Raw genomic sequence first — 23,505 nt, forward strand, 5'->3', positions numbered from 1 at the left:
AGGAATTGTCAAGCTCAAAAAGGATTTGTGTCAGGGAAAAAAAATCCATTTGTGATGTTTCTTCAATTCAATTTACAATATTCTTCAACTCAAGCGTCAGTGGAATATTCACAATGTACAGTGACATTTACAAACATGACAGAAAATGACGTTGTTCCTGAAATGCAGGGATGACAATTAAAGGTAAGAATCGTAAGGTAAGAATATGAACAGACCTCTTTAATAAATGTCACAATGTTCTGGAAGAAGCCACTTTTATGCGTGACATGACGCCTGGACGCATCCCGGTGTGTAGAAACGCATCCAACAGTCATATTTTAACTCCAAAACTTCATTTTTGTATTCACAAGTGAATGAAAATAGATTCAAAAAGCGTGTATTTAGTTAGTCAGTGGCTGATTCAGCAGCTTTAATCTCCAATCCAGACATAATTAGTGTCCCTTGCTGTTTAAAGTACCACATTTTTCAATCCATACAATTATAGTTGCACATTACTTACACCAGGGGGTGTCCAAAGTGCAGCCCGGGGGCCTTTTATGTAGAATATATTATATTCTACAAATATAATTTAACAAGAAAACTAAAAAAAAAAACAGCAAACATGGAAAAAACAGCAGTAATTTTACAAGAATAAAGTGAAAATATTAAGAACAAAAAGTTTTGACCTAGAGAGAAAAGGTCATAATTTTACGAGAATAACTTTGTTGTGAGGAAAAATAATGTCATTTCAGTAGCATAAAGTTGTTAAAAATGTTAAATGTTAAAAAAGTCATAATATTTCAAAAAGAAAATGTACAAGAATAAAGTTGAAATAGTTGGAAAAGTTTTAAATATAAACCCAGCAGAAAAGGAAAAAAACAGCTGAGAACAGCAAAGAACGAAGTGAGATGCAGTTTTTTTTCTTAAAATATATACACCTTCTTAGCAAAGTGGCCCTTGCATCCTTTCATTTTTCACTATGTGGCCCTGAATGGAAAAGGTTTAGACATCCCTGACTTACAGACACATAGTTTCCAAGGCAAAAGGGCATTACAAAGTATTACGAAAGAAAAAGCGTCCAGGATGCGCTGTACCAATCAGTTGATCTCAATGTGTGTGCTTAACTGCATCACAAATTCAACTCAAGGAATTATTGGGGCCACTAGGTGTCGCCAAAAAAACAACCTCACTTTCAACTTGAAGGGATAGTTGGGATTTTTAGACATGAAGCTGTGTGCCATCCCCACCAGCAGTGTAGTCCATCAACAGCGACGTACCCACCACTTGGTCCCTGAAGTCCAGGGATACGGCGGGAGACAAATACCATGCCAAGCAATTTGTGAGGTCTGATTTTTTTTGAGGAGGCATTTTTGTGATGCAAATGTATTACTCTTGATAAGCAAAATCCAACCACAACTGTACTTAGGGGACCCAGTGGGGGGTAAGTCGCTGTTGATGGACTACACTGCTGATGGCGATGTCATACAAATTTATGGCAAAAAATCCCAACTATCCCTTGGCAACTTGTTAAATTATATACTACATATGCAATATTTTGATGTATAAGTGGCACCTGACTACAGTATAAGTCACATGACCAGCCAAACTAGGAAAAAAGTGCAACTTGTACTTCGGAAAATACAGTAAAATAGTTGACAACAGATCCTGGGTCAGACGGGAGCGCTGCAAAACAACAACAACACAGCTTTGGCGATTACACAAGCATGTTTCCCCATCAGAAAACGATAACATCGTTCAGCCCTAATTTGCGCTCTGGAAATCGTGTAATTACGGAAAAAGTGGGAATTTTTAAATATCCATACGAGAGGCCAAAAGACAGTACAGACAGAAGCTGGAGGGCTACTATTCCACCTCAGACCCTCGGCGCATGTGGGCGGGGCTCCAGCACATCACAGACTATCGACAGCAGAGTAGCGTAGCCACGTCCAGCCAAACCACACTTCCTGATGAGTTGAATGAGTTCTATGCCCGCTTTGATACCCAAACTCCTGATGAGCAGAGAGGGTGGCTGAACCTGGGGAGCACACAGGACGCACCTCTCATGGTGACATCAGCTGATGTGCGCAGGGTTCTAAACAAAACAAACCCACGAAAAGCAGCAGGCCCAGACAACATCTCAGGACGTGCACTTCGGGTTTGCTCATCAGAGCTAGCTGATGTGCTTGCTGACATATTTAACCTGTCGCTTGCACAAGCATCTGTACCGACCTGCTTTAAGTCCACCACCATAGTGCCCGTACCCAAGAAGAGCAACGTGACCTGCTTGAATGACTATCGCCCTATAGCACTCACTCCTATTGTTATGAAGTGCTTTGAAAGAATAGTCATGACCCACATCAAAAAGAGCATCCCGGCGGCAACTGTGGACCCTCTACAGTTTGCATATCGCCAGAACCGGTCCACGGATGATGCAGTCAACACTGCCATCCACACAGCCCTTTCTCACCTACAGGGCCAGGACACATACGTCAGAATGCTATTTATAGACTATAGCTCTGCTTTTAATACAGTCTGCCCCCACAAACTCACAAATAAGCTCCTCACACTTGGCCTGTCTCCCTCCCTCTGTAACTGGGTGTTTAACTTTCTCACAGGCAGACCCCAGTCAGTCAGAGTCCACAACCGCACATCCAGCTCAAGAATTGTGAGCACTGGGACCCCACAGGGGTGTGTGCTGAGTCCACTCCTCTACACGCTCTTCACCTACGATTGCGTGGCCTCCCAGAACAACACCAGCATCATTAAATTTGCGGATGACACTACAGTCATCGGACTGATCACTGGTGGTGTTGAAACATCATACAGAAGAGAGGTGGCGGACCTCATAGCTTGGTGTCGTGATAACAATCTCCTTCTCAATACAGATAAGACTAAAGAGATGATCATCGACCCAAGAACAAGGGAAAAGGAGCCACATAGACCCCTGTTTATTGGTGAGACTGAGGTGGAGAGGGTGAAAACCTTCAAGTTCCTTGGCACACACATCAGCGAGGAGCTCACCTGGTCTCACAACACCCAACAAATTCTGAAGAAGTCCCAAAGGAGACTGTACTTCCTGAGAAGACTGAGGAAATTTGGCATGTCCACCACAATCCTGAGTTGCTTCTACAGATGCACCATCGAAAGTGTCCTTACCGCCTCCATCACTGTTTGGTACGGTAACTGTACAACACGTGATAGGAAGGCACTCCAGCGGGTGATCAAGACCTCACAGAACATTGTTGGGGCAGCCCTCCCCTCACTGCAAGACATTTATACATCTAGAGTCCTACGCAGAACACACAACCTCATCAAGGACAGCACACATCCACAACACTCATTATTCACACTCCTACCGTCAGGCAGACGCTACAGGAGTTTGAAGTCCAGGACCACAAGGCTGGCAAACAGCTTTTACCCACAGGCCATCAGGCTTCTCAATGAAGCACTCAGACACGCCACACGCAACACACACTCATAGCACTTTATTTACTTATTTATTTATTTGTATTATTTACTTGCATTAATGTCTCTTCTGTTGTTGCTTAATTTCTCGGTATTTATGTATATGTGTTTATGTTTCTTATGTTCTTATTCTTTCTTGTGTTTTTCTTTCTTTTCCTTGGGAGAATGAACAGAATAAGATTTTCATTGCATGGTATAACTGCTGTTTTACCATGCACATGACAATAAAACTCTCTTGAATCTCTTGAATCTCTTGAAGTGGACAAAGCGTGGCGCAATAATAATCGTTATTATTAATACAAAATGCTAAAGAATAATGTGCGTATCTGACAGGTTTCGTGCAGTTCCACATGTGAAACGAAGGACAGCGTGAGCAACCGGGCCGCCGCCAAGCGTCTATGCCCACGCCACCGTGATTGAGGTTTTCTGTCTGGCAGGAGGCGTTTATGTAACAGGAGCTGCTGACGACACGTGGGAGAAAGGCCAGGATCAAGCGAGGGACAAGAGGTCACCTCTGCCCGCTGCGTCAGCCCTTGCCGGGGCCGCCAGGGGTCACCTGACTGCTGAGGCTGGCTTTCGGATGAAGGCAAGGAAAACACTCACGGAATTCATCTTTGCATTAGTGGCCTATCTCAGCTCAACAGAGCAGAGAGGCTCTTTGACTAGCGTTTACGCCGCAGATGCTTCAAAATGGAAGAGCACTGCTGTCATATAGAGGATCTTTGACTAACATTTTTGCAGCTGATTATTAAAAATATAAAGATTCTTCGGCTAGTGATTTTGCAGTAGATTTCAAACAACAGCAGAGCGTCATGTTGAGGATCGTTGACTAGTGTTTTGCAGTAGGTCCTCAAAAATAGAAGAAAACTCCTGTCATATAAAGGATCTTAGTCCAGTGATTTACCAGTAGGTCCCTAAAAACAGCAGCTTGCTCTTGCCATTTTGAGGATCTTTGTTTTTGTTTTTTTTGTACAGTAGGTACTTATACAAATCTGAATGCTGCTGTCACAAAGAGGATCTTTGACAATGCGAAAGATCTTTGACTAAGCTGTTTGCAGTAGGTCATTAATAAACAGCAGAGCGCTCCTTTTGCAGCAGATTCCAAAAAACAGCAGAGCACTCCCGTTATGTAAAGGATCTTTGAGTAGCATTTTTGCAGTAGGTCCTTAAAAAACAGCAGAGTGCTCCTGTCATATAGAGGATCTTTGAGTAGCATTTTTGCAGTAGGTCCTTAAAAAACAGCAAAGGGCTCCTGTCATGTGGAAAATGGTGAATTTGCAGTACAACCGAAATCTGAATGCTCCTGTCATATAGACGATCTTTGACTAACACTGTTGCAAGTAGGCCCTTAAAAAACAGCAGAGCGCTCCCATCATGTATAGGATCTTTGCACTAATTCCTAATGGGAAAAAAGCTGCATTAAAACATGCGGGAAAGCGTTTGCTCATTAGCAAACTTTTTCTGTACATTCCCTGCTGGGAAAAGCCTACACGGAAGAAGGGAAAATAAAAACAAAGGTGTGTTGAAACGGTGTCCTTGGGCGAGTCAATCTGCGGAGCTATCTGTAATCTGGTTAGCGCCTGAGCCCCCGTCTGCCTACAGCGAGCCGTTACGTAAGAGGGAACGCTACAGCGCTGTGAGGAGGATGAACACCACCAGCTGAGGAATGCCGGAGGAGAATGAAGAAGTGCTTTGCAGTCACCGCCGGAGGGCCTTGCTGCATCTTTGATTTACGAGGAGAGGCTTGCATCCTGCCCGACACGACCAGATCAGGACTGAAAAAGTCCTGTCCTGTCCTACTCGTCTTTAACAGCGTCTGTGTTGTTGTATACGATCACAGTACAACACGCTGCCGCTCTCCAAAGGCCTTACATAATCCTACAGCATTGCATCTTAAATAGTGCCTCAGGCTTCAACTCGGAAGGCCCATGCACAGACGCTGGTGCTGCAAAGGCACTCAATGAGCTTTCTCTCCTCTCTTACTCTCAAAATAAAGCATTTGCCAAGTCTGTTTTACTCATTTACTCAGCATTTGGGGGGGTTAAGGACAGCCCAGACAGGGCGACTACACTTTTCTATAAGGTTGGCAGGTCTGTCGGTGTTTTATTCGGAAAGATAATATCTAGAGGGGTGTGAATACTTGCTAAATATAACAACAAAGTCGCTAAGGTGGCAAAACCAATCCCTCCTGCATTGTCTTCTTATTCTCTGTCAGAGCAGGTGCGTATGAGGCGTGTTAAGAAACGGAGTATACGATGCCATCTACTGTACGGAGTTGGAACGACAAGCTACATTCACAGACAGTCCCGTTATAATGTGTTTATGAGTGAGGGCCAACAGGTAGCGTTAAATCTATTTGTGGAGACCCGCTGCTGTTGTTGCACAATAGATGTCAAACACGCAGCATGGAATCATGTCAAACCAGAGGTGTCCAAAGTGCGCTCAGGGGGCCTTTGGGCTGTTTTTTCTTGGCCCGTGAAACTAAAACGAAAAAAAAAGGAAAAATCTGGAGCAATTTTACAAGAAAAAAAAAAGTTTAAAAGAAAAAAAAAATATTAAAAGAAAAAGTTGTAATGCAATGAGAAAAAGTCTTAATTTTAATAACATAACCTTATGAGGAAAAAGAATGTCATTTTAGTAGCACAAAGTTGAAATATCAAAGAAAAAAGTTGTTTTTTTTTAAAGTCAGAGTATTATGAAAAACAAACAAAACAACATAAGTTGCGGAAAAAGTATATAAAATATTATAGGAATAAAAGGTAAAACCTTAACAAAAAAAAGTCGCAATATGACAAGAATAAACATATATGAGGAAAAACAATGTCCTTTTAGTAACATAGAGATGACATTTTAAAGAAAAAATATAAATATTAGGAGAAACAAACAAAACAAAATAAGGTAATTTTTGGGGAAATTGAGTTGTGGAAAAAGCATACAAAATATTATAGGAATAAAAACAGCAAAAATGGGAAAAAACAGTTGTAATTTTCTAAGACAAAAAAATAAAGTTGTAATTTTTGGAAAATTAGGTTGCGGAAAAGTTATAATACTATGGGAATATAGTCGAATTACAAAAAAAAAATTACATTTGGAAAATTAAAAAAAAACAGCAAAAATGGTAAAAGCAAAGTGTAGCTGATGCTAATAATAGGCTTTTTCACATAAATCACAAAGCTGAGATGCAGTTTTTTTCTTGAAATATATCTTAACGTCATAGCATATCTAATACAAAACTTCAAAGTGGCCCTTGCATCCTTTAATTTTTCTGGGAAAAGTTTGGACACCCCGTGTTAAACAGCCAAAAGCGATACAAGGTTTTCATTGGACAATCACATCTGCAATCAAGGAGGCCATTGCAAGAGTGTCAACCTCAGCCCGCCGGAGAGGACGTGGACTGTGTCAATCTTTTCACTGGGACAGAAGGAAGCTCTGGACCAAAGAGCCCACATGTGGACCACTTAAGTCCACCCCCATGTCTTTCTTTTTAAAAACATCTCAGTGTAGTCCCTCTCCACGTATCAAGATGAATAACTCCCCTCTCTGCAGTGTGCACATTCCACGCCTGACCAAGCATGAACACACACTCGGCTGATGTCAGAGATTCGGCACCCTGGCCACCCCTGTGCCCCCCCCACCCCACCCGGCCGCAAGCCACCGGGGCCGGTCAGGTCCCAATGCAGTTGGGTCACAACACAAAAATCTGCCAAGTCCAACTTCCCTTTCATGGCGTCCTTATCCGCACTGCTGGCTGGGAAACATCCACACGTACTCAGCGGCCTTGGTCTTTGTGTCTAGCAGAGCTGGGGGAAGACCAGCCGCAAACAGCACATAATGAACTTAACCTCTTGTTTTATTGAGCTGCTTTGCCCACGCGTGAGTCAACACCAGATTAGCGCAGCTTTTAACTTTACGGCTGAGCCACTGACACTAAAATAAACATTAACTATTGCAAAAAGAAAGTGAGCAAACAGTTGAGTGTGAGGCTGGAGTGTGTTGTTCATATTGTTCTGACTATCAACGCCGGCAGAAAATAACCCCACAATCTCACTAATTATTCCATTCACCTGTTTGAGGCACTCTAAAAATATGCAGGGGTGGGGGAGTCATACCCGCGCGTAGGGACAAAAAGTGCTGGTGAACGCCTAATTCATCACTCGGAGCATATTAGCAATAGCATTGTCTCGAAGAACCTGACGAGCAACTCCACACCTCAGACCTCAGACCAGACATGAAGAATTTGTTCATTAGACCCACCACGCGAGGTTTACTGTAGACAAGACACTCTTTCCATTCGTCTGTGAAGATAACACAAGCCATGACGGACTACGTCTTTCCCGTTTTAAATGAGCAGTTTAGCATGCCTGTCATACAAGTGTAAAAATAAGCAAACCACCGCAGGGCTGTCTTCCACTAAGAATTTTCATAGTTGAATCTGATTTGTTAGATTTTGTCTATAGTCGACTAATAGTCCATTTTTTCCAATTTTATTAATTTTATTACAAAAACAAAGACATTCTTTGTGAAAATGTACGCCCCTGTCGTCAGAATGGTAGAATCTTGGTCATGAAATTTTCATATGATTTGCCGACGAGATTGATAGTCGAATCAAGATTCCTACGCATCGAATCGTTGAATAGTCAACAACTCTAAAACACCCCTAAGCCACTTTTAATATGAAGATGTAAAGGCAGACAGTACAACACTGGCAAAGGGTGTAGTGCAGGGGCGTCAAACTCGTTTTCAACATGTGCCACATCGCCTGCAACTTGGGGTGTTGCAAGACACTCAGTTCACCAGACAGGACGATATTCCAGATTGGGTCTACAAGAATGAGACAAGACGAGACATTACTTACTTACTAAGAAAAGTAGAATGAAAAAATAGGCAAATACATGAAAATATGTTGCAATCTACTCATTTAATTTCTACTGCGTTACAATCTCCTGCACTCTGTGTGTATGCCACCGGCCCCGCCTCCTCCCATCGAGACAGAGAGAGGGCTCACTCCATTCATGCCATTGTTCTATGGAACAAACATGCCAATGCGCTGAAACCAATGCACAGAATGAACCTCCTCTTGCCTGTTTGGAGGCGGGGGAGACGAGGAAAACAGACACGGATGCAGATGGCAATATATTGAAAAATCAAGTTCATTTTCATTTATTGTGTGATTAATTCATTTATTATCGTCCCTGCCTTAGTGCCAACAAGACAGTTTTTTGCAGAACTAGAAATCTTGTCATGTTTTAATCTCGTGTGATCATGTGACACCACTAATTATTACACATTTGATTATTGTATTATCATTTTCATTTAGTTATGTTTTGCTAACAAACATACATTGAAATCAGAAGTCAAGGTGCGACAGAAATTTGAGTACATAAATATTATTAAGTAGTATTAAGTAGTATTATTAATTTTTAAATGGGTTTTGACAACAAAAAACTCCAATTGCAGAACAAATACATTGAAGAAAAAAATTAAACGTATTTTTAATTTTTTTTAAATGATTTTATTGTTGTTGTTTTTTTAAATATGATATCATAGATAAAACATTTCAACAAAATAAAAATGGAAAAATTCACAAAATGAAATGAATTTTGTAAAAAGTGTGTTTTTGACGTGCATTATTTCCAGGCTTTCGCGGGCCAAACACGGCGGGCCAAATCTGCCTCGAGCTTGACACCCGTGTGCAAAAGTGATTTGCGTCACGACTGCACACAAGCTTAAAAAAGGATGCAACCAACCGTTAACAGTCTCGCTTAACTTTCATAACAAGTGACGACAGGGCCGTCCGCCGCACACTTTCCATGCTGCTCTGTTAGGCACGCCAGATCAAATGCAACCTTGGCCATGAAAACGGCCACAAGGTGCACGAGTGCATTTGACAAGAGCTTGGCATGGATCATCTGCATGTATTTATACGCTCGACAGCAAGGAGGAAGTGGAAGAGCATGGAAGAGTGCAGCGTGCAGAAGGTTACGCATTGTAGGGAAATTTTAACGCATGCATACGCACACACACGCGTGTGCACGTGTGCACACACACATCTTAGCTCCAAATGTGAACATTGTAAATACTTCACGGTGTTATATTTGTATATTAAATGAAATTATATTCATCATATTATATTATATTTGTAAATAAATTGTTATTTTGATTTAGTCACCCCTTTTTTTGTTGGGAACTGATATCTTCCTGAAACTTTTCTGCCGCTGATTACTACAGAATAGAAAAAGGTAGAAACTAACTTTTTTTCTGAGGAAAGATCAGAGTGTAATCTGTCTTGTGGTGGGTTCCATGTTTATATATAGCCATAGAACACAATATTCTGTGTCCCTTGAAAGGTCCGTCAAAACCGTAACAAAATTCCCGGTAGTGAAGGTACTGAAGTGTTTAGAAAAATGGCTGGGATTGTAAGAGTTAAAATTGCTGGGTGGTCATACAAAGTGGCGATCGGAGCCTGCAGGGCACAACACGCGGACTGGAACGCCTCCCGCCAGGCCAACTGAGCGCCGTCGCCACTGTTTATTCACCACGTCTGGGGCACTGGGGTCACCGTGCTGCAGCGAGAATTAAAAGGGACGCTTGTTTACATTAGTAACTAATAAAACTAATGAGAAAAAAAAACAACCATAAACTTGAAATTAGCTGACGGAAATCACGTATTTAATTTGGCTGTTGGTTTTCTCACAACGCAAATAACAGCAGAAAAAGGAATTAGTATTGAATGGTATTGAGTGTTAAGCAGGCAATGCAGGAAGACACTGACACGGAAACCCACCCCCCGCCTGCCTTCTCACCCCACTATTTGAGAAGCACTGGCCTAGACAAGACGTACAAACATCCACACACCGAGCACTTCGCACAGGATGAACATCATTTAGCTTTTATGATATCCTGTCTGATGCTGCCGTCTTAATGCGCTGCCTTTACATAAATCATACAGAGCATGTCAATATTTTACACTCCAACACATTTCTTATGCCAGGGGTGTCCAAACTTTTTTCAGCGAGGGCCACACATAGTGAAAACTGAAAAGGATGCAAATTTGCCACTTGAATATGTATATTTTTTTGATATTTTGTAAAGCAAAACAAGTAGATATGCTCAAAAGTTCCATATGTTTCAAGAAAAGAACAATTTTTAGCATCAACTTCACTCTTTTCTCTTCATTCTTGCTGTTGTTTTTATTTATTTTCCAAATATCTCACCATTCTTCTTATATAATATTACTACTATTAGGATTTTTTTTTCCATGATATTTTTACTTTATTCCAATATACTAACTTTTTCTCAAAAAATTAGAAATTGATTTTGTTTTGTTTATTTCTCATAAATTCTCCTAAAATTACAGCTGTTTTTTTTTAACTATTTCTATTTTCTACTTCTAAATTATCTTCTCATAATATTAAGACTTTATTCCGATAAAATGTCACCTTTATTTCCATAATATTATAATTTTTTCCCCCCAACCTAATTTTCCAAAAAGTCCAACTTTATTTTGTTTGTTGACTGTTTGTTGTTTGTTGAAAATAACATCTTTTTATTCATTTTTTCAACCTGCTACTAAAACAACATTATTTTTCCTCATATTACGTTATTCTCGTCAAATTAAGCATTTTCTCATTAGACATTAGACAACTTTTTTCTCTTAATATTTAGATTTTATTCTTGTACAATGACTGCATATGTTTCCATTATGCTGTTTCGCTCTCTCTCTCTCTCTTTTTTTAAAGTTTTATTGTTAAATTATATTTTTACACTGTGCCGTGGGCAAAAAAAAAAAAAACAGCCTTGGGCCGAAAATGGCCATCGTGCCACACTTTGGACACCCTCGTCTTCTGCACTGACGTGATAAAAAACTCGCAGAACAGCAGCAAAAATGTATCTGAGTGGTCCAGAAACAAAACAAGAGATTGGCCGCGCCGAGGCTTACTAGACGAACGCTAAAGCTGCTCATGTGAATCCCCACGTGCCGCTAGGTCGGTCCTGGGATGTTGCGTCATTCCTTGTGTGATGGCACGCTGGGTGGCGCTGGGCTTCTCGTCAAGGCCGGGATTAGGACTGATGTCTCGGATCACGCGGGGCTTCTTGTCTGGACGGGAAGCTACGGCTACAAGCCTGAGAGCAGTACAGTTTGGAGTACGTTGCGTACTTTCCCCTAGTGTTCCGAGCAATAATCATCGCATGTATTGCATAGCACACACACACACACACACACACACACACACACACACGTTAGACAGGTTGTTTTAGGTGCAATTATTATTAATCCACACCCCGGTACCACAGCATGCAGCCCGACATAGTTTCATATCTGACGGAGCAGCAATGTGTCGTCACATTTCTGAGTCCCTACATCCTGCCAAATAATGAGAATAAAAATGTAAAAAGCCCCGGGGCAACCGGAGAGGTGAGGCTGCTGTGTCACAAGGCTGGCAAGGTAAGCAGCCAGAGGGCTGAGGTTGGAGGAGGGTCAGAAGTCAGAAGCTTTTTACAAGCCGGCCATTGATCTGACCTTCATGTGGGCCGAGGAAGCTTGTTTTTCCATCTCCTCCAGTGAGCAAGAAGATAAAAAGACTTACGGGAGATAAGGAAAAAAAATGAACAAAACACGTCACAAACAGCCCACACGATCTCATGCTTTCAACTACAAATGCATGGATGGAAGACGACCAACATGTACCCACATGGACACCCTCCAATGTTTTCCTGACAGTGAAACTGTTGCATTGGAGGGGTAAAAACGCAACGCCTACGTGACAAAATGCGCTGCTGACACTGCCAAGAAAGCACGCCGCTTAGGGAAACAGCGGGAAATTGAACTGCAAAATCCACATCAAGTTAAATGGAGGGCCGGGGGAAGCACTTCAAAGTAGGGTTGGGCGAGATGGACCTTAGCATGTATCACAATATTTTTGGGATGTATCACGATAAGACGATATAATGAAATTCAGCGGAGTCTTGTGTAAAAGCTACAAACTTTAACCCATATGATTAAATACACTTCAAATTGTAAAGCACATTTATTGATTTGTTGGTAACAAACTGCGCAATGCAGCAAGTGCATTTAGTGTCTACCAAACTAGATCAGTGCAAAGTAATCAGAATTCAAGTGTCCAGTTTAGTAGCAACTGCGGACTGCAAAAAAAAAGTAATACGGCAATTCAGCTAAATATTGCCCTTTTCAACTGATTATAAAGGCACCGTGTCTTTGGCTAAATAATACGACAACGTCACGCCACCATTTACTTTTCTTGTCGTCAGGAAGGCGAGACATGCTCGCTGACTGTCTCACGCTTCATGACACACTCTTCCTACCCAACTCTGTGTTTGCGCTTGAGATGGTAGAACGAACTAGTCGTGTTCCTACCTTTTGCCATCGCTTTGCAAACTTTGGATATTGTGATCTCTTGCTGCACATCTGCTCCATCGAAACCAAACCGCGTCCATATTAGAGGTACCTCCCCGTTTAGTATTTATTGATTAGTCAAATGAATCAATGATAAACTGCTCAAATTGTGCATTTCAGCTACTATTTGTAGATTTATCCTCAATGTTTATGATTTCCTATTGAACGTCTCCGTTTATATTCTATAACGCTTGTCCTCCTTAGGGTCACAGGGATGCTGGAGCATGAGATCTGCTTCTTCCTAATTCTTTTCAGACATGTTCAATTAGGCCTGCCACCATCATCAATAAATCAATTAACCGCACGATAAATAAAAACCAACTCGATAATTTTGCCCGCCTCGATATATTGACATGTGCATGCCGTGGTTCCGAAAGTCCTAACACCTCATTGTGCACGCATTTCGCTGCATCCGAAACATGTACTTTGACCAAACTGCGACAGGACGTTACACCTCATTTAAGGTAAACAGCATATTCCACACACAGTGTCGCTAAAAGTCAATCAAGGAAGTGTATATGCAATTAAGCTGACGTCTGCATTGAGACACAATGTGAACTTCAGGAGTATTTCTGGGTTATTTCTCCGTTTTTTTTGGTCAATATTCACAAAATAAGAAAAGTGATACTGATTCAAAATCAGAAATATGGGGTAGTGTCCGTGGTACGCATTGTGTTTCAATTTTCTACTGAACTATTTTAGCTAATCGGAACTATTGCTTTCCATCATGTCTCTGCACTCAAATAATTGATTTTATTTAACTGCTCTTGATTACAACGTTATATAATTTTGAGAAATTAAAGTTTATTGCTTTTGATACAATATTATGCCATCCATTATCATTACATTAATGAAAAAATTGTCTCAAAATTATGTTGACAATAATATCGTTTATCTGCAATAATTTTTAGGCCAATTATCATCCAGCAAAAGTTATCGTGACAGGCCTATGTTTAACTACGCCAAAGCAAGCGCTGTTATGTTAGAACCTTTTTGTTCACGTTGTTGCTGCAATCAGGCCGAAGAAAAAGCAAAACGGACAGGCACAAGTTGCCCGTTTGATGCTCAAGTAAGATCACGCACGACTACACTTAATAATAATATACATATTAATTGTTAAATGAGACTAAAATGAGCACTATTATCTTAGGGAAAACATTTTTTTTCTACTGGACACCATGAGGTGTGTGGGGGTCTACCTAATAAAGTGTCTGAGAACTCCAGTGGGCAAAACATTGACTTGCTAAAGCATCTGGAGTGTTGTCTATCACACTTTTAATACAAATAAAAAGACTAACTCATGACTTGCTAGCTATCAACAGAAGTCAAAGCTATTTGTGTGCTGGACTGTCTTGCATCAACACATTCACATTAACTTGGTGTGCAAAAATCACTTTTTTAACATTTAGACACTGCGGGGGCGGACTTGGCGCTGCTTTGTGTGAACACCTGACACACACGTACGCACACACATGCACACACAGTCTGTCCCACTAACCTGAGCAAGTGGAAGATAGCTGCTTACTTATTAATCTGACCGTGTTTGCGAGCTCTCTCTCGTGGGAATGCTGTCAAAAGGGACTCTGAAAGTGACACTGGATTCCTCGCTCACACACACACACACACACACACACACACACACACACACACGCGCACGCACAAACACACACACACACACACACACACACGATCTTAAATGAGCAGCTGTTTGAGGGGAGTGTCCAACCAGAGAATCAAATTTAAAATTTCATAGCCTGGGCTTTGCTGAAGCAGCAGGCTTCCCCTGTGAAACACACACACACAAACGCGCGCACACACACAAACACAGAGCGCGTATAATCCCCGTTTCTGATCTTATGATGTGAAACATAGTTATTATGGTAAAGGAAGAAGCCATTTGCCGGACTAAGCATGGTTGGAGCGTCCATGACTGCCCTGAACTTACTTGTCTGCTTTGTTTGGCCTCGGCTTCAGCAAGTACGTTTCCTATCTAGTCATGTGATCACACTGTTGCACGACTGCGCTATGGACGGCAGGACAAAGTACAACAAGAACGTAGCTTTTCACACGAGTCGCGTTGACGCGCGTGCGTGAGCTTGACAGCTTACAGAAGGTTGATGTGAAGTGTCTGCCTCACAAAGTCCTGCAGAAACGTCAACCAACGCTCCTGAGGTCATACAAATCCCAATGAGCCTCATAAATCTACTCTTAAAGTCACACAAAACTTTTGACAGAATGCTCCTGTCATTTAGAAGATCTTTGGCTGAGGAGTGCTGCTGTCATATTGCGGATCTTTCACTAGCATTTTTGCAGTGGCTCCTCAAAAACAGCAGTGTCATTTGATAATCTTTGACTGGCGTTTTTGAGGGAGATCCTAAAAACAGCAGAGCGCTCCTGCCATATAGAAGATCTTTGACTAGCCTTTTTGCAGTACATCCTCAAAAACAGCAGAGCGTTCCTGTCATATAGAAGATCTTTGACTAGCGTTTTTGCAGTACATCCCCAAAAACAGCAGTGTGTTATATATTGAAGATCTTTGACTAGCATTTTTGCAGTAGGTCCTTAAAAACAGCAGAGCACTCCTGTCATATAGAGGATCTTTGATTCGCCTTTTTGCAGTAGGTCCTTAAATATAGCAGAGCACTCCTGTCATATAGAGGATCTTTGAGTAGTGTTTTTTTCAGTCACTTCTTAAAAAGAAGCACAGCACTCCTGTCTTAGAGGATCTTTTAGTGTTTTTTTTCAGCCGATCCTTAAAAACAGCAGAGCACTCCTGTCATACAGAAGATCGTTGTCTAGTGTTTTTGCAGTAGATGCTTAAAACAGCAGAGCACTCATGTCGTATAGAGGATCGTTGAGTAATGTTTTTTTTCATACAGAGTATATAGGATCCTTAAAGCTCCAAAGGAAGCAGCAGCAGCATCATCAACATGGCGTGTTAAGAATAACATGCATTGTTGTTAAAGACTATTTAACTGTTTCCTATTCAGACAGCTTAACTTGTTTTTACACTTGAATTTGCCTGTGAGGTCAACAAACGCTTACTTCCATGATGTCTTATGGAGGCGGCGTAGCACGGCTTCTACCCTGGAGGTTCTATTGCTGCTGTCGTCACAAGTGAACATGCGGGCTGGCAAAAAGACGGCATCGTTCCTCACGTGCGCCAAACTGTTTTCACGGCAACGCAATAATATACAGGAAGTACTGAATAATATACAGGACGTATTGAATAATATACAGTACCTATTGGGTAATATGCATAGGAAATACTGAGTAATATACAGTACCTATTGGGTACTATGCATAGGAAATACTGAGTAATATACAGTACCTATTGGGTACTATGCATAGGAAATACTGAGTAATATACCGTAACTACTGAGTAATACCGTACCTACTGAGTAATGTACAGTACCTAATGAGTCTTAATACCTGCTGAGTAATGTACAGGAAGTGCTGAGTAATATGGAGGAAGTAGATTTCTCATACAGGAAATAATGTTATTACAATTAATCTGTTCCAGGGTCAAAGTGTCCCTGCCGTAAGTCATACCGCTACTGGTCTGACTGCTTTGAAACCTGCTGACATTTTTAGCTTCCTGTTTATATCCTTGCTGCCGTTCTATTCACGTAAGTCTCGCACTAAAAGGGCAAAGAAAATGCAAAATACAGCTAAACTCCTGTCATACGGAAGATCTTTTCAACACAACACAGAGGAGACGAACGAAGAACTGTTAGGGCCAAATTTGTGCGTGTCGTGCGACGCGTGTCTTGCGATGCTAGAAAGTTGAAAAATGTTCAACTTCTCATCGCCGTCAACAGGATGAGGACCAATGAGCGGATAGGATGCTAGTCAGTATGCTATACTTGCCATGTCAGAGTTCCCGGAGCTATTTGACATTTCTAAAAAAAAGAATATACTGTAGAGATATAAAGACAAAAGCAGCGGCTTGGGAACTCGTTGGCGCCAGAGTAAACATATCGTGTAAGTTTACATCAATTTACACTGACATTTATGCAAATTTATCTTCAACACAAGCACGAGCCGATACTAGCAAGAGTCCTCGATTAACACCGGCCGCTTTTCCTCCTCTAGACTACCTAGACACCCCGAAATTCCCTCCACATCTGACAGCCAATCAAACCGTGGGAGATTCGTACAATTCGCTCTGGATGTGAATACGTCGCTCACCGCTGCAGCTGGTCACAATCGCTTGTCTCCTCCCGTGTGCATGGTGTCATCTGCGGTGGCGATAAATTTTGGCAATCGCGGTCGTTTGCCACCTCCGGTGTGTGGCGCCCGCAAGTCACCAGGATATTGATTGTGACACATGGAGCACATGGCGCATGATATCACAACACAGTCCAACTAGCCGTGTATAATCAAAACATAGAATGTGAGCTAATACTTTACCGATAAATTGGTGGTCTGTTGTCTGCTTTTGGAGGGTGTGTCCCGTTAGGTGCATCGTTGGCTGACACATGCTACCTGTTTTTCTCTCTTTAGAACGCGCAGAAAAGGGAAAGACATGCGTGGTCGTGTTTCACATAAGGATTGTGGATGGTGGGCAAAATTCCGAAAAAAAAGCGCAGTTTTCCTTTGAAAACAGCCAAGCACTCCTGTCACGCAAAAGATCTTTGACTGGCATTTTGACGGTAGATCCTTAAAAACTGCAGTGTCATATGCAAGATCTTAGACTAGTGATTTGCGGTACATTCCTATTAACAGCACAGCACTCCTGTCATGTAGGGGACCTTTGACCAGTCCTTAAAAACAGCAGAGCGCTCCTGTCATATTGAGGATCTTTGACTCGTGTTACCGTAATGCTTTTCTTCATCTTTATTTCTGACTTTTAGTGGCGACGACCATAAATTGATGAAGTAGAGGTTTTCGGATGTGACGGAGCCTTGCAATGACATTATATACAAAATAAAAATAACAGCAAAGAAAAACGTCCTTAACTTTGTAAAAATGTGGCCAGCAGGACAAGTTAAACACCCGTCCAGTACACTGGTGGGCGTTGTACCTTCAACAAGCACAGTAAACTAGTGGGTATTGTACTATCTTGCCAATGTTGACTTTCTCGGCTAGAGTACTGCGAGAGATGACTTTAAGGCTAATCTGATCCTAGCCGATCTTATCCTATTTGGTCTTCTCCTAGCTGCGGTCCAGCACTCTGCAGACATGTCATGGTGGGCCCTGTCCGTACAGCCATCTGTCCTACTTTTGCTGTTTGTGACAGTTTGCCCTGCCTGTTGTGTCCTGGCAAACAAAAGGGTGCAAGTTGTGAATAATTCAACGTGTAACACGGCCCCCTCCTGCTAAGGTTGCGACGTGCCTGCATTTTCACAAGTCATCCCGAACCCTCAGCACTGTGTGTCTGTGTGGGCCCAATTTGACAAGAGGATGCACTTTTTATTGCTTCTTCATCTGACAGCAGCTCTGTCTAAACAGTCTGACGGGCCAAGCGCGTCTATTCATGACTTTAAGTCAGTTACGTCATGCACATAAGCATTGTCACACTTGCTGCATCGTGACAGCTGCTGAAACAACAGTTTTTACTTCTTCGAACGTAACAATAAAGTGACGTTTAATGCGCGAATGCGCGGCCAAAGGGGACGTTGTGTGGAAGCTAACTTGGCGATACTGCTATCTGTCAGCGATACAACCAACGGCTTTGCCCTATATAGTCTGTGTGTGTTTAAAGTTAGACATTGTGAACGTTGTTGTAAAAAGATGAAAGAAAAATGCTTATATAAACGCATGGGGGGTCGATGGGGGGTTTACATGTGGCCGTTCCTACGAGTCTAGCAACTTTACGAACACGCAGTAAGATGTAAGTCCATCTAAAAAGATAAATGTAATCGGGCATTCTGTTAAGGTTGATCGTCGTCGTTCGGTGAGCAAGTGGCTACTTCAAGCTAATCAGCGGCTAGTGTTAGCCGTTAGCTAAACGTTGGATAATGCCCCAAACTGTCTTCTTACCTTCAGCGACGTTTTCATCCTCCCCCGATCTAGTTCCACTACTCGAGTTCACACTCGTCGGTGACACGTGTGCTTCCAAAAGTAAACAATTATCAACTTTAGGGCATCTTCTTGGGTGGAAGTGAGCGTACAATCCCAAACCGGACCACCAGCGACAAAGTAATTTCCACTCCACTTACAACAACAACGTCAACATAGACCTTTGCGCCCACCCACCGAGAGTCAGCCAATCAGAAAAGGGAGCTTTTTCCGGTGACACAAACATCGACCAGTAGGAAATGGCTGTAAATTTGATTGATCGCACACTCAGCCAATGAGAAGGACAGTGAGTTAACAGCTGGCTACCGATTGGTTACCAGCAAAAAGGGGCCAAGAGGGTGTTTTTTGCCTTTAGCCTATGACCGCATTAGTGCTCCAGAGTGACAGGTGCTGCACTTGACAAAAGCTCTTCATTGCCAGGGTGAGGTCATCCAGAATGATGCAAAACATGCATAATCATTGCACACATACCAGCACACCTTGTCCATTTAAAAAAAATTTAATGTTGCCAAAGTCATATAAAACAAAAACAGTCTGGCACAATAAAACGCATACACAGAGATTAACAGGAAATGAAGAGTCACAACATGTATGGCCAATGTTTAACCGGTATGGTTGACTGGAGATCCTTCTGGCGCTTTCTACAGCAGCTTTAGCAAAATACAAAAATTGCTGTTACTGACTTTTTAAGCCAACCTCCACCTTGAAGTTATCCTCTAATCTAATCAATTGAGACCATGAGAAATGCTTTAAAAAAAAAAGGGGGGGGGAGGGAAACACAAAATATTCTTTATGAGAAGACGGCCATGTGTCAAGGACATGTCCTTTAACGCCGCCGCCTGTCGGGGCTTCTGCTGCGTCGACGTCCACCGGTCCTACAAAAAAAAAACAAAAAAAAAAACAATGTAGTCAGCTCTATTAGGCATCCATTCAGTTTCTGTACCGCCTGTCCTCATTAGGGTCACGGGTGAGCTAGAGACTATCCACAGATGACTTTTGGGGTGAGAGGTAGGGTACACCTGCAACCGGTCACCAGCCAATCACAGGACCCATATAGACACACTGGTGGACAATTCAGGGTCTCCAGTTATCCCAACATGCATGTTTTTGGGACATGGGAAAGGAGCTCAAGTACCCGAAGGAAAGCAGACGGTGTGAGTTTGTACAGCATCACAAACACAGCATCCTTACCTCCGCTTGTTCTTAGGTGGCCCTCGGACAAAGCCCCAATCCACGCTGATAGGCTGGCCCATCATGTCCTGGCCGTTGAGGCCTTCCATGGCAGCCTGGGCCTCTTTGTACGTCTCGTACTCGACCAGAGCGTAACCCTGGGGGGCAGTAAACACTGATAAATGGTAGCATTTGCAGCTTGAAACAGGTAATCAATATGGTCAATAGTAGTCGTGCAGCGTTGAAAGCGGTGCAGTTACAATAGGAGCCATCGCGCACACACACACACACAGTTTAACATTACTACATTTTAAAACACTGAATAATTAAAAAGTTTTACTACTCACTGAAATACTTTTGATTGTATAATTTTTTGTATTGGCTTCATTCAGTGTAATTCTGCCACCTTGTGGCCTGTATGAAGAGGACATGCGTTTGTGAAGGGAAAAGAAAGGAAACGCACTGAGTAGAGGGGCCAAACTTATAGGTTTCACTAGAATAAACTTGTACATAAAAGCAGAATAGTGCATGTTAAGTTCCCTTCAAGTAATGACAAGGTTTTAAATGCAGTCAAACTTCCAGTTTAGAACGCACCAGTTTTTGTAGCCTGTCTTAGTTATCCTACAATACCGCACATAAACTAGTTTGGTTGCCCTGTACTGTATCGTTCCACCTCGTCAAGTGGTGACTCACTGTCCTTGCAGCTGCTAAATAAGCTGCCATGGGGCCAAAGAAAATATCAAATGCCAGCAAAACAAAAGGCAAGAAACACTACTGAATTCTTAAAACAACTCATGGCAAAGTACAACGATGCCGCAGAGTGAACCCTCTTTGTCATCCAGCCTGTGTGGCAGAGAGAGACCAGCAGAAGAAACACACATGTACATGTCAATTTACCTAGAGTATCGTAATTATCAACCTGTTTTTTTTCCTTTCGTTCGATTAATCGATTATCGTGACAGGCCTAAGTACAAATGCAAATTTGTCTCACCTTGAGGTAGCCTGTTCTGCGATCCAGGTTGAGGTGCAGGTTCTTGATCTCTCCAAACTCAGAGAACTTGTCGTGGATGTCTTCTTCCGTGGCCTCTTCATGCACGCCAGTCACAAACAGGATCCAGCCCTCCACAGCTACAAAAAGAAAATCAAGGATAAAGCAAAGCTTCCTTCCAAAATATTGCAACAATACCAGCAGACTGATGACTGATGTTCATGTACACAGTGGCATTTACATCTCTGAGGGCCTGGCTCATCCCCATCTTGCTCCACAGTGTCATAGTCCTCTTTCATTCGGGATCTGGCACCTTCATCTACAAAACACAAGCAAAATATAAGTAAAGGCGCTCCACGGTTTATGTTTTGTGGTAACAACACACTCCCGTAAATTAATCATCCTGTACAAAAGAAAAAGAACTAGTTATATGCATGCGGTGAAAAAAATACAGAGTCGTGCATCGCTACGCCAAGGAAGGACATCGTCACTTTCTCTTTCGTTAACCCTTTGTTATTTCTCTTCTGATCGCAGTGCCTCAAAGAAAAGTAAAGCCAGCAACATAGAAGTGAATTTTCCTCAGAAAGGGGACAAATGCCGATCAATATTGGCAGTATGCTTGGTCTAAACTGACTGCTGCAACCATCACCAGGGATAAAGATGGTATCTTGGAACAGCTCATATGAAATGGGCAGTGATAACTAAGCAGTGTAGTTAGGGATCTCACTATTGAGACGTCCTCCTCCCAATAAGCCTGTCTCTCCCTCCCTTGCAACGCCCTTTACCGTGTGCAAGACAACCACAAGGGTAAAACTATGGCGTGGAGCGCTCTTTATGTCACATCCATCCATCCATCTTCTTCCGCTTATCCAAGGTCGAGTCGCGGGGGCAGCAGCCTAAGCAGGGCAACCCGGACTTCCCTCTCCCCGGCTACTTCGTCCAACTCCTCTCGGTATATCCCGAGGCGTTCCGTTCCCAGAACAGCTGGGAGATGCAGTCTCTCCAGCGTGTCCCGGGTCTTCCTCGAGGCCTCCTACTGGTCCAAAGTGCCCTGAACGCCTCCCCTGTACTGTATTTTAATATGTCATTCAGGTGGCCTCTGTACACTGTCAGTGGCTTAGATGCAGACTTACAAAATGGAATGGCAATTATTTGCAGGAACAAAACGCACCTCCTGTATGTATACACAGGTGCATAACCTAAAAGTATAACTGAGACAATCGTGAATGATTATCATTGTTCACTCACCAGAACCAAAGCCTCGTCCTTTCCTTTTTTTGGCTTTCTCCTTCAACTTGTGGATGCTTTCTGTTGGTAAAACAAATAAGTTACACATGATATTATACAAGTTGTTTTGCTCAAATGTATGCAGTGTTGTTTTGGATGAGTTTAATGCACCAGCTTAGCGGCATTATATTAGCACAAACATTGGCGAACACTGTTAAGTTTATTGCATTATATTCAATGTTATTCGTAAAAATGTAAACAGTTTAAGATGTAACGTAAAACCAATAAGTTGAAATAAAAAGCTAAATGCACCACTTTTGAATTACAGGCGCGTTGTTAGCCTATTAGCTTGTTTGCATCGCTAAGGCCTGCTAGCACGCACGAGCCGGCGATTGTTCGGCCGATTTGCTTTAAAACATCTCAGTATTCCCCCACAGTTTAGTAGCCACACTAAACTACACTCTAGCCGCAGTGAGCATACGTATTAAGGTTACCATCACCATCCTCATCCATAGGAAAGTCCTCGCCTCCCGCTTCGTGGAGCTCCAGTACGTCCGCCATGTTCTGTGTGTGTGCGCGCGACAGTGAGAGCTACGCTTGTAACCACATGACGTTCTCACGCAGGAAAGCAACCAGGAAGTAGCGTGTGTTGCCAGGTAGGTAGCGGAAAAGTACGTCTAGCACGACGTAGTCGTGCAGACTTTTATTTTCGAACAAACTTCAACGCAATGCTCATATTAAGTACCCACATATGTTTGACACCATTACATTTGATTTACGCAGACGATCTTGTATGTGTAACACAAGTTATATAGCCTGTTTAAGAGCAAAACTTTACATGGAATACCAAATAGAAGCTCACACGAACAAACACTTCAACACACATTCATCATAACTTGGAAGTCGTTTTGGAATACAAAAAGAACAGAATTCCAATTATACATGTAATATGGACTACCTCCAGCAGAGAGCACTCAAACATCATTGAAGGCTTTCAACCTTTCTCGGTCGCCCCCTGGTGGTGGTCTGGATCATATGCCCGTTTACGCTGACAGGATGAAAGAAAAGTTGTTATTCTTTTCTCAAGCTCTTATTTGCCAAGGTTAGGGCATATATATATTCTTCTGGATTTTTTATGTTTTGTTTGTTTGTTATGTTTTATGTTTGTTTTATGTTATTTTCTGTTTTGGAAGTCTGACTTTCAAATCTATCTATATGGTATAGACGGTTGAAGAAC

General features: G+C 42.2%; 2 protein-coding genes across 4 annotated transcripts in view; both read right to left on the reverse strand.

The window, feature by feature from the left end:
- Nucleotides 1–19,032, reverse strand: part of otud7b (OTU deubiquitinase 7B) — a 35,841-nt gene extending 16,809 nt beyond the window's left edge. For both annotated transcript variants that reach the window (XM_054781541.1, XM_054781540.1), the window contains exon 1: nucleotides 18,845–19,032. The gene's annotated coding sequence lies outside the window, so the exon portion shown is untranslated. The remainder of the gene's footprint in view (nucleotides 1–18,844) is intronic.
- A 338-nt stretch (nucleotides 19,033–19,370) lies between these two features.
- On the reverse strand, nucleotides 19,371–22,877 carry rbm8a (RNA binding motif protein 8A). Of its 2 annotated transcripts, none has more exons than XM_054781773.1 (6): nucleotides 22,769–22,877; nucleotides 22,290–22,349; nucleotides 21,283–21,360; nucleotides 21,045–21,181; nucleotides 20,075–20,211; nucleotides 19,371–19,758 (listed from the first exon to the last, which is right to left on the reverse strand). In XM_054781773.1, the coding sequence occupies exons 1-6, from the start codon at nucleotides 22,827–22,829 to the stop codon at nucleotides 19,710–19,712; spliced, it is 522 nt and encodes a 173-aa protein (XP_054637748.1). In that variant the 5' UTR covers nucleotides 22,830–22,877; the 3' UTR covers nucleotides 19,371–19,709. The 2 variants fall into 2 exon arrangements, with proteins under 2 accessions (XP_054637748.1, XP_054637747.1); XM_054781772.1 differs by having other exon boundaries at nucleotides 22,763–22,868.
- Nucleotides 22,878–23,505: the final 628 nt, after the last annotated feature.

The sequence above is a fragment of the Dunckerocampus dactyliophorus genome, chromosome 7 (assembly GCF_027744805.1).
Source record: "Dunckerocampus dactyliophorus isolate RoL2022-P2 chromosome 7, RoL_Ddac_1.1, whole genome shotgun sequence".
NCBI lineage: Eukaryota > Metazoa > Chordata > Actinopteri > Syngnathiformes > Syngnathidae > Dunckerocampus > Dunckerocampus dactyliophorus.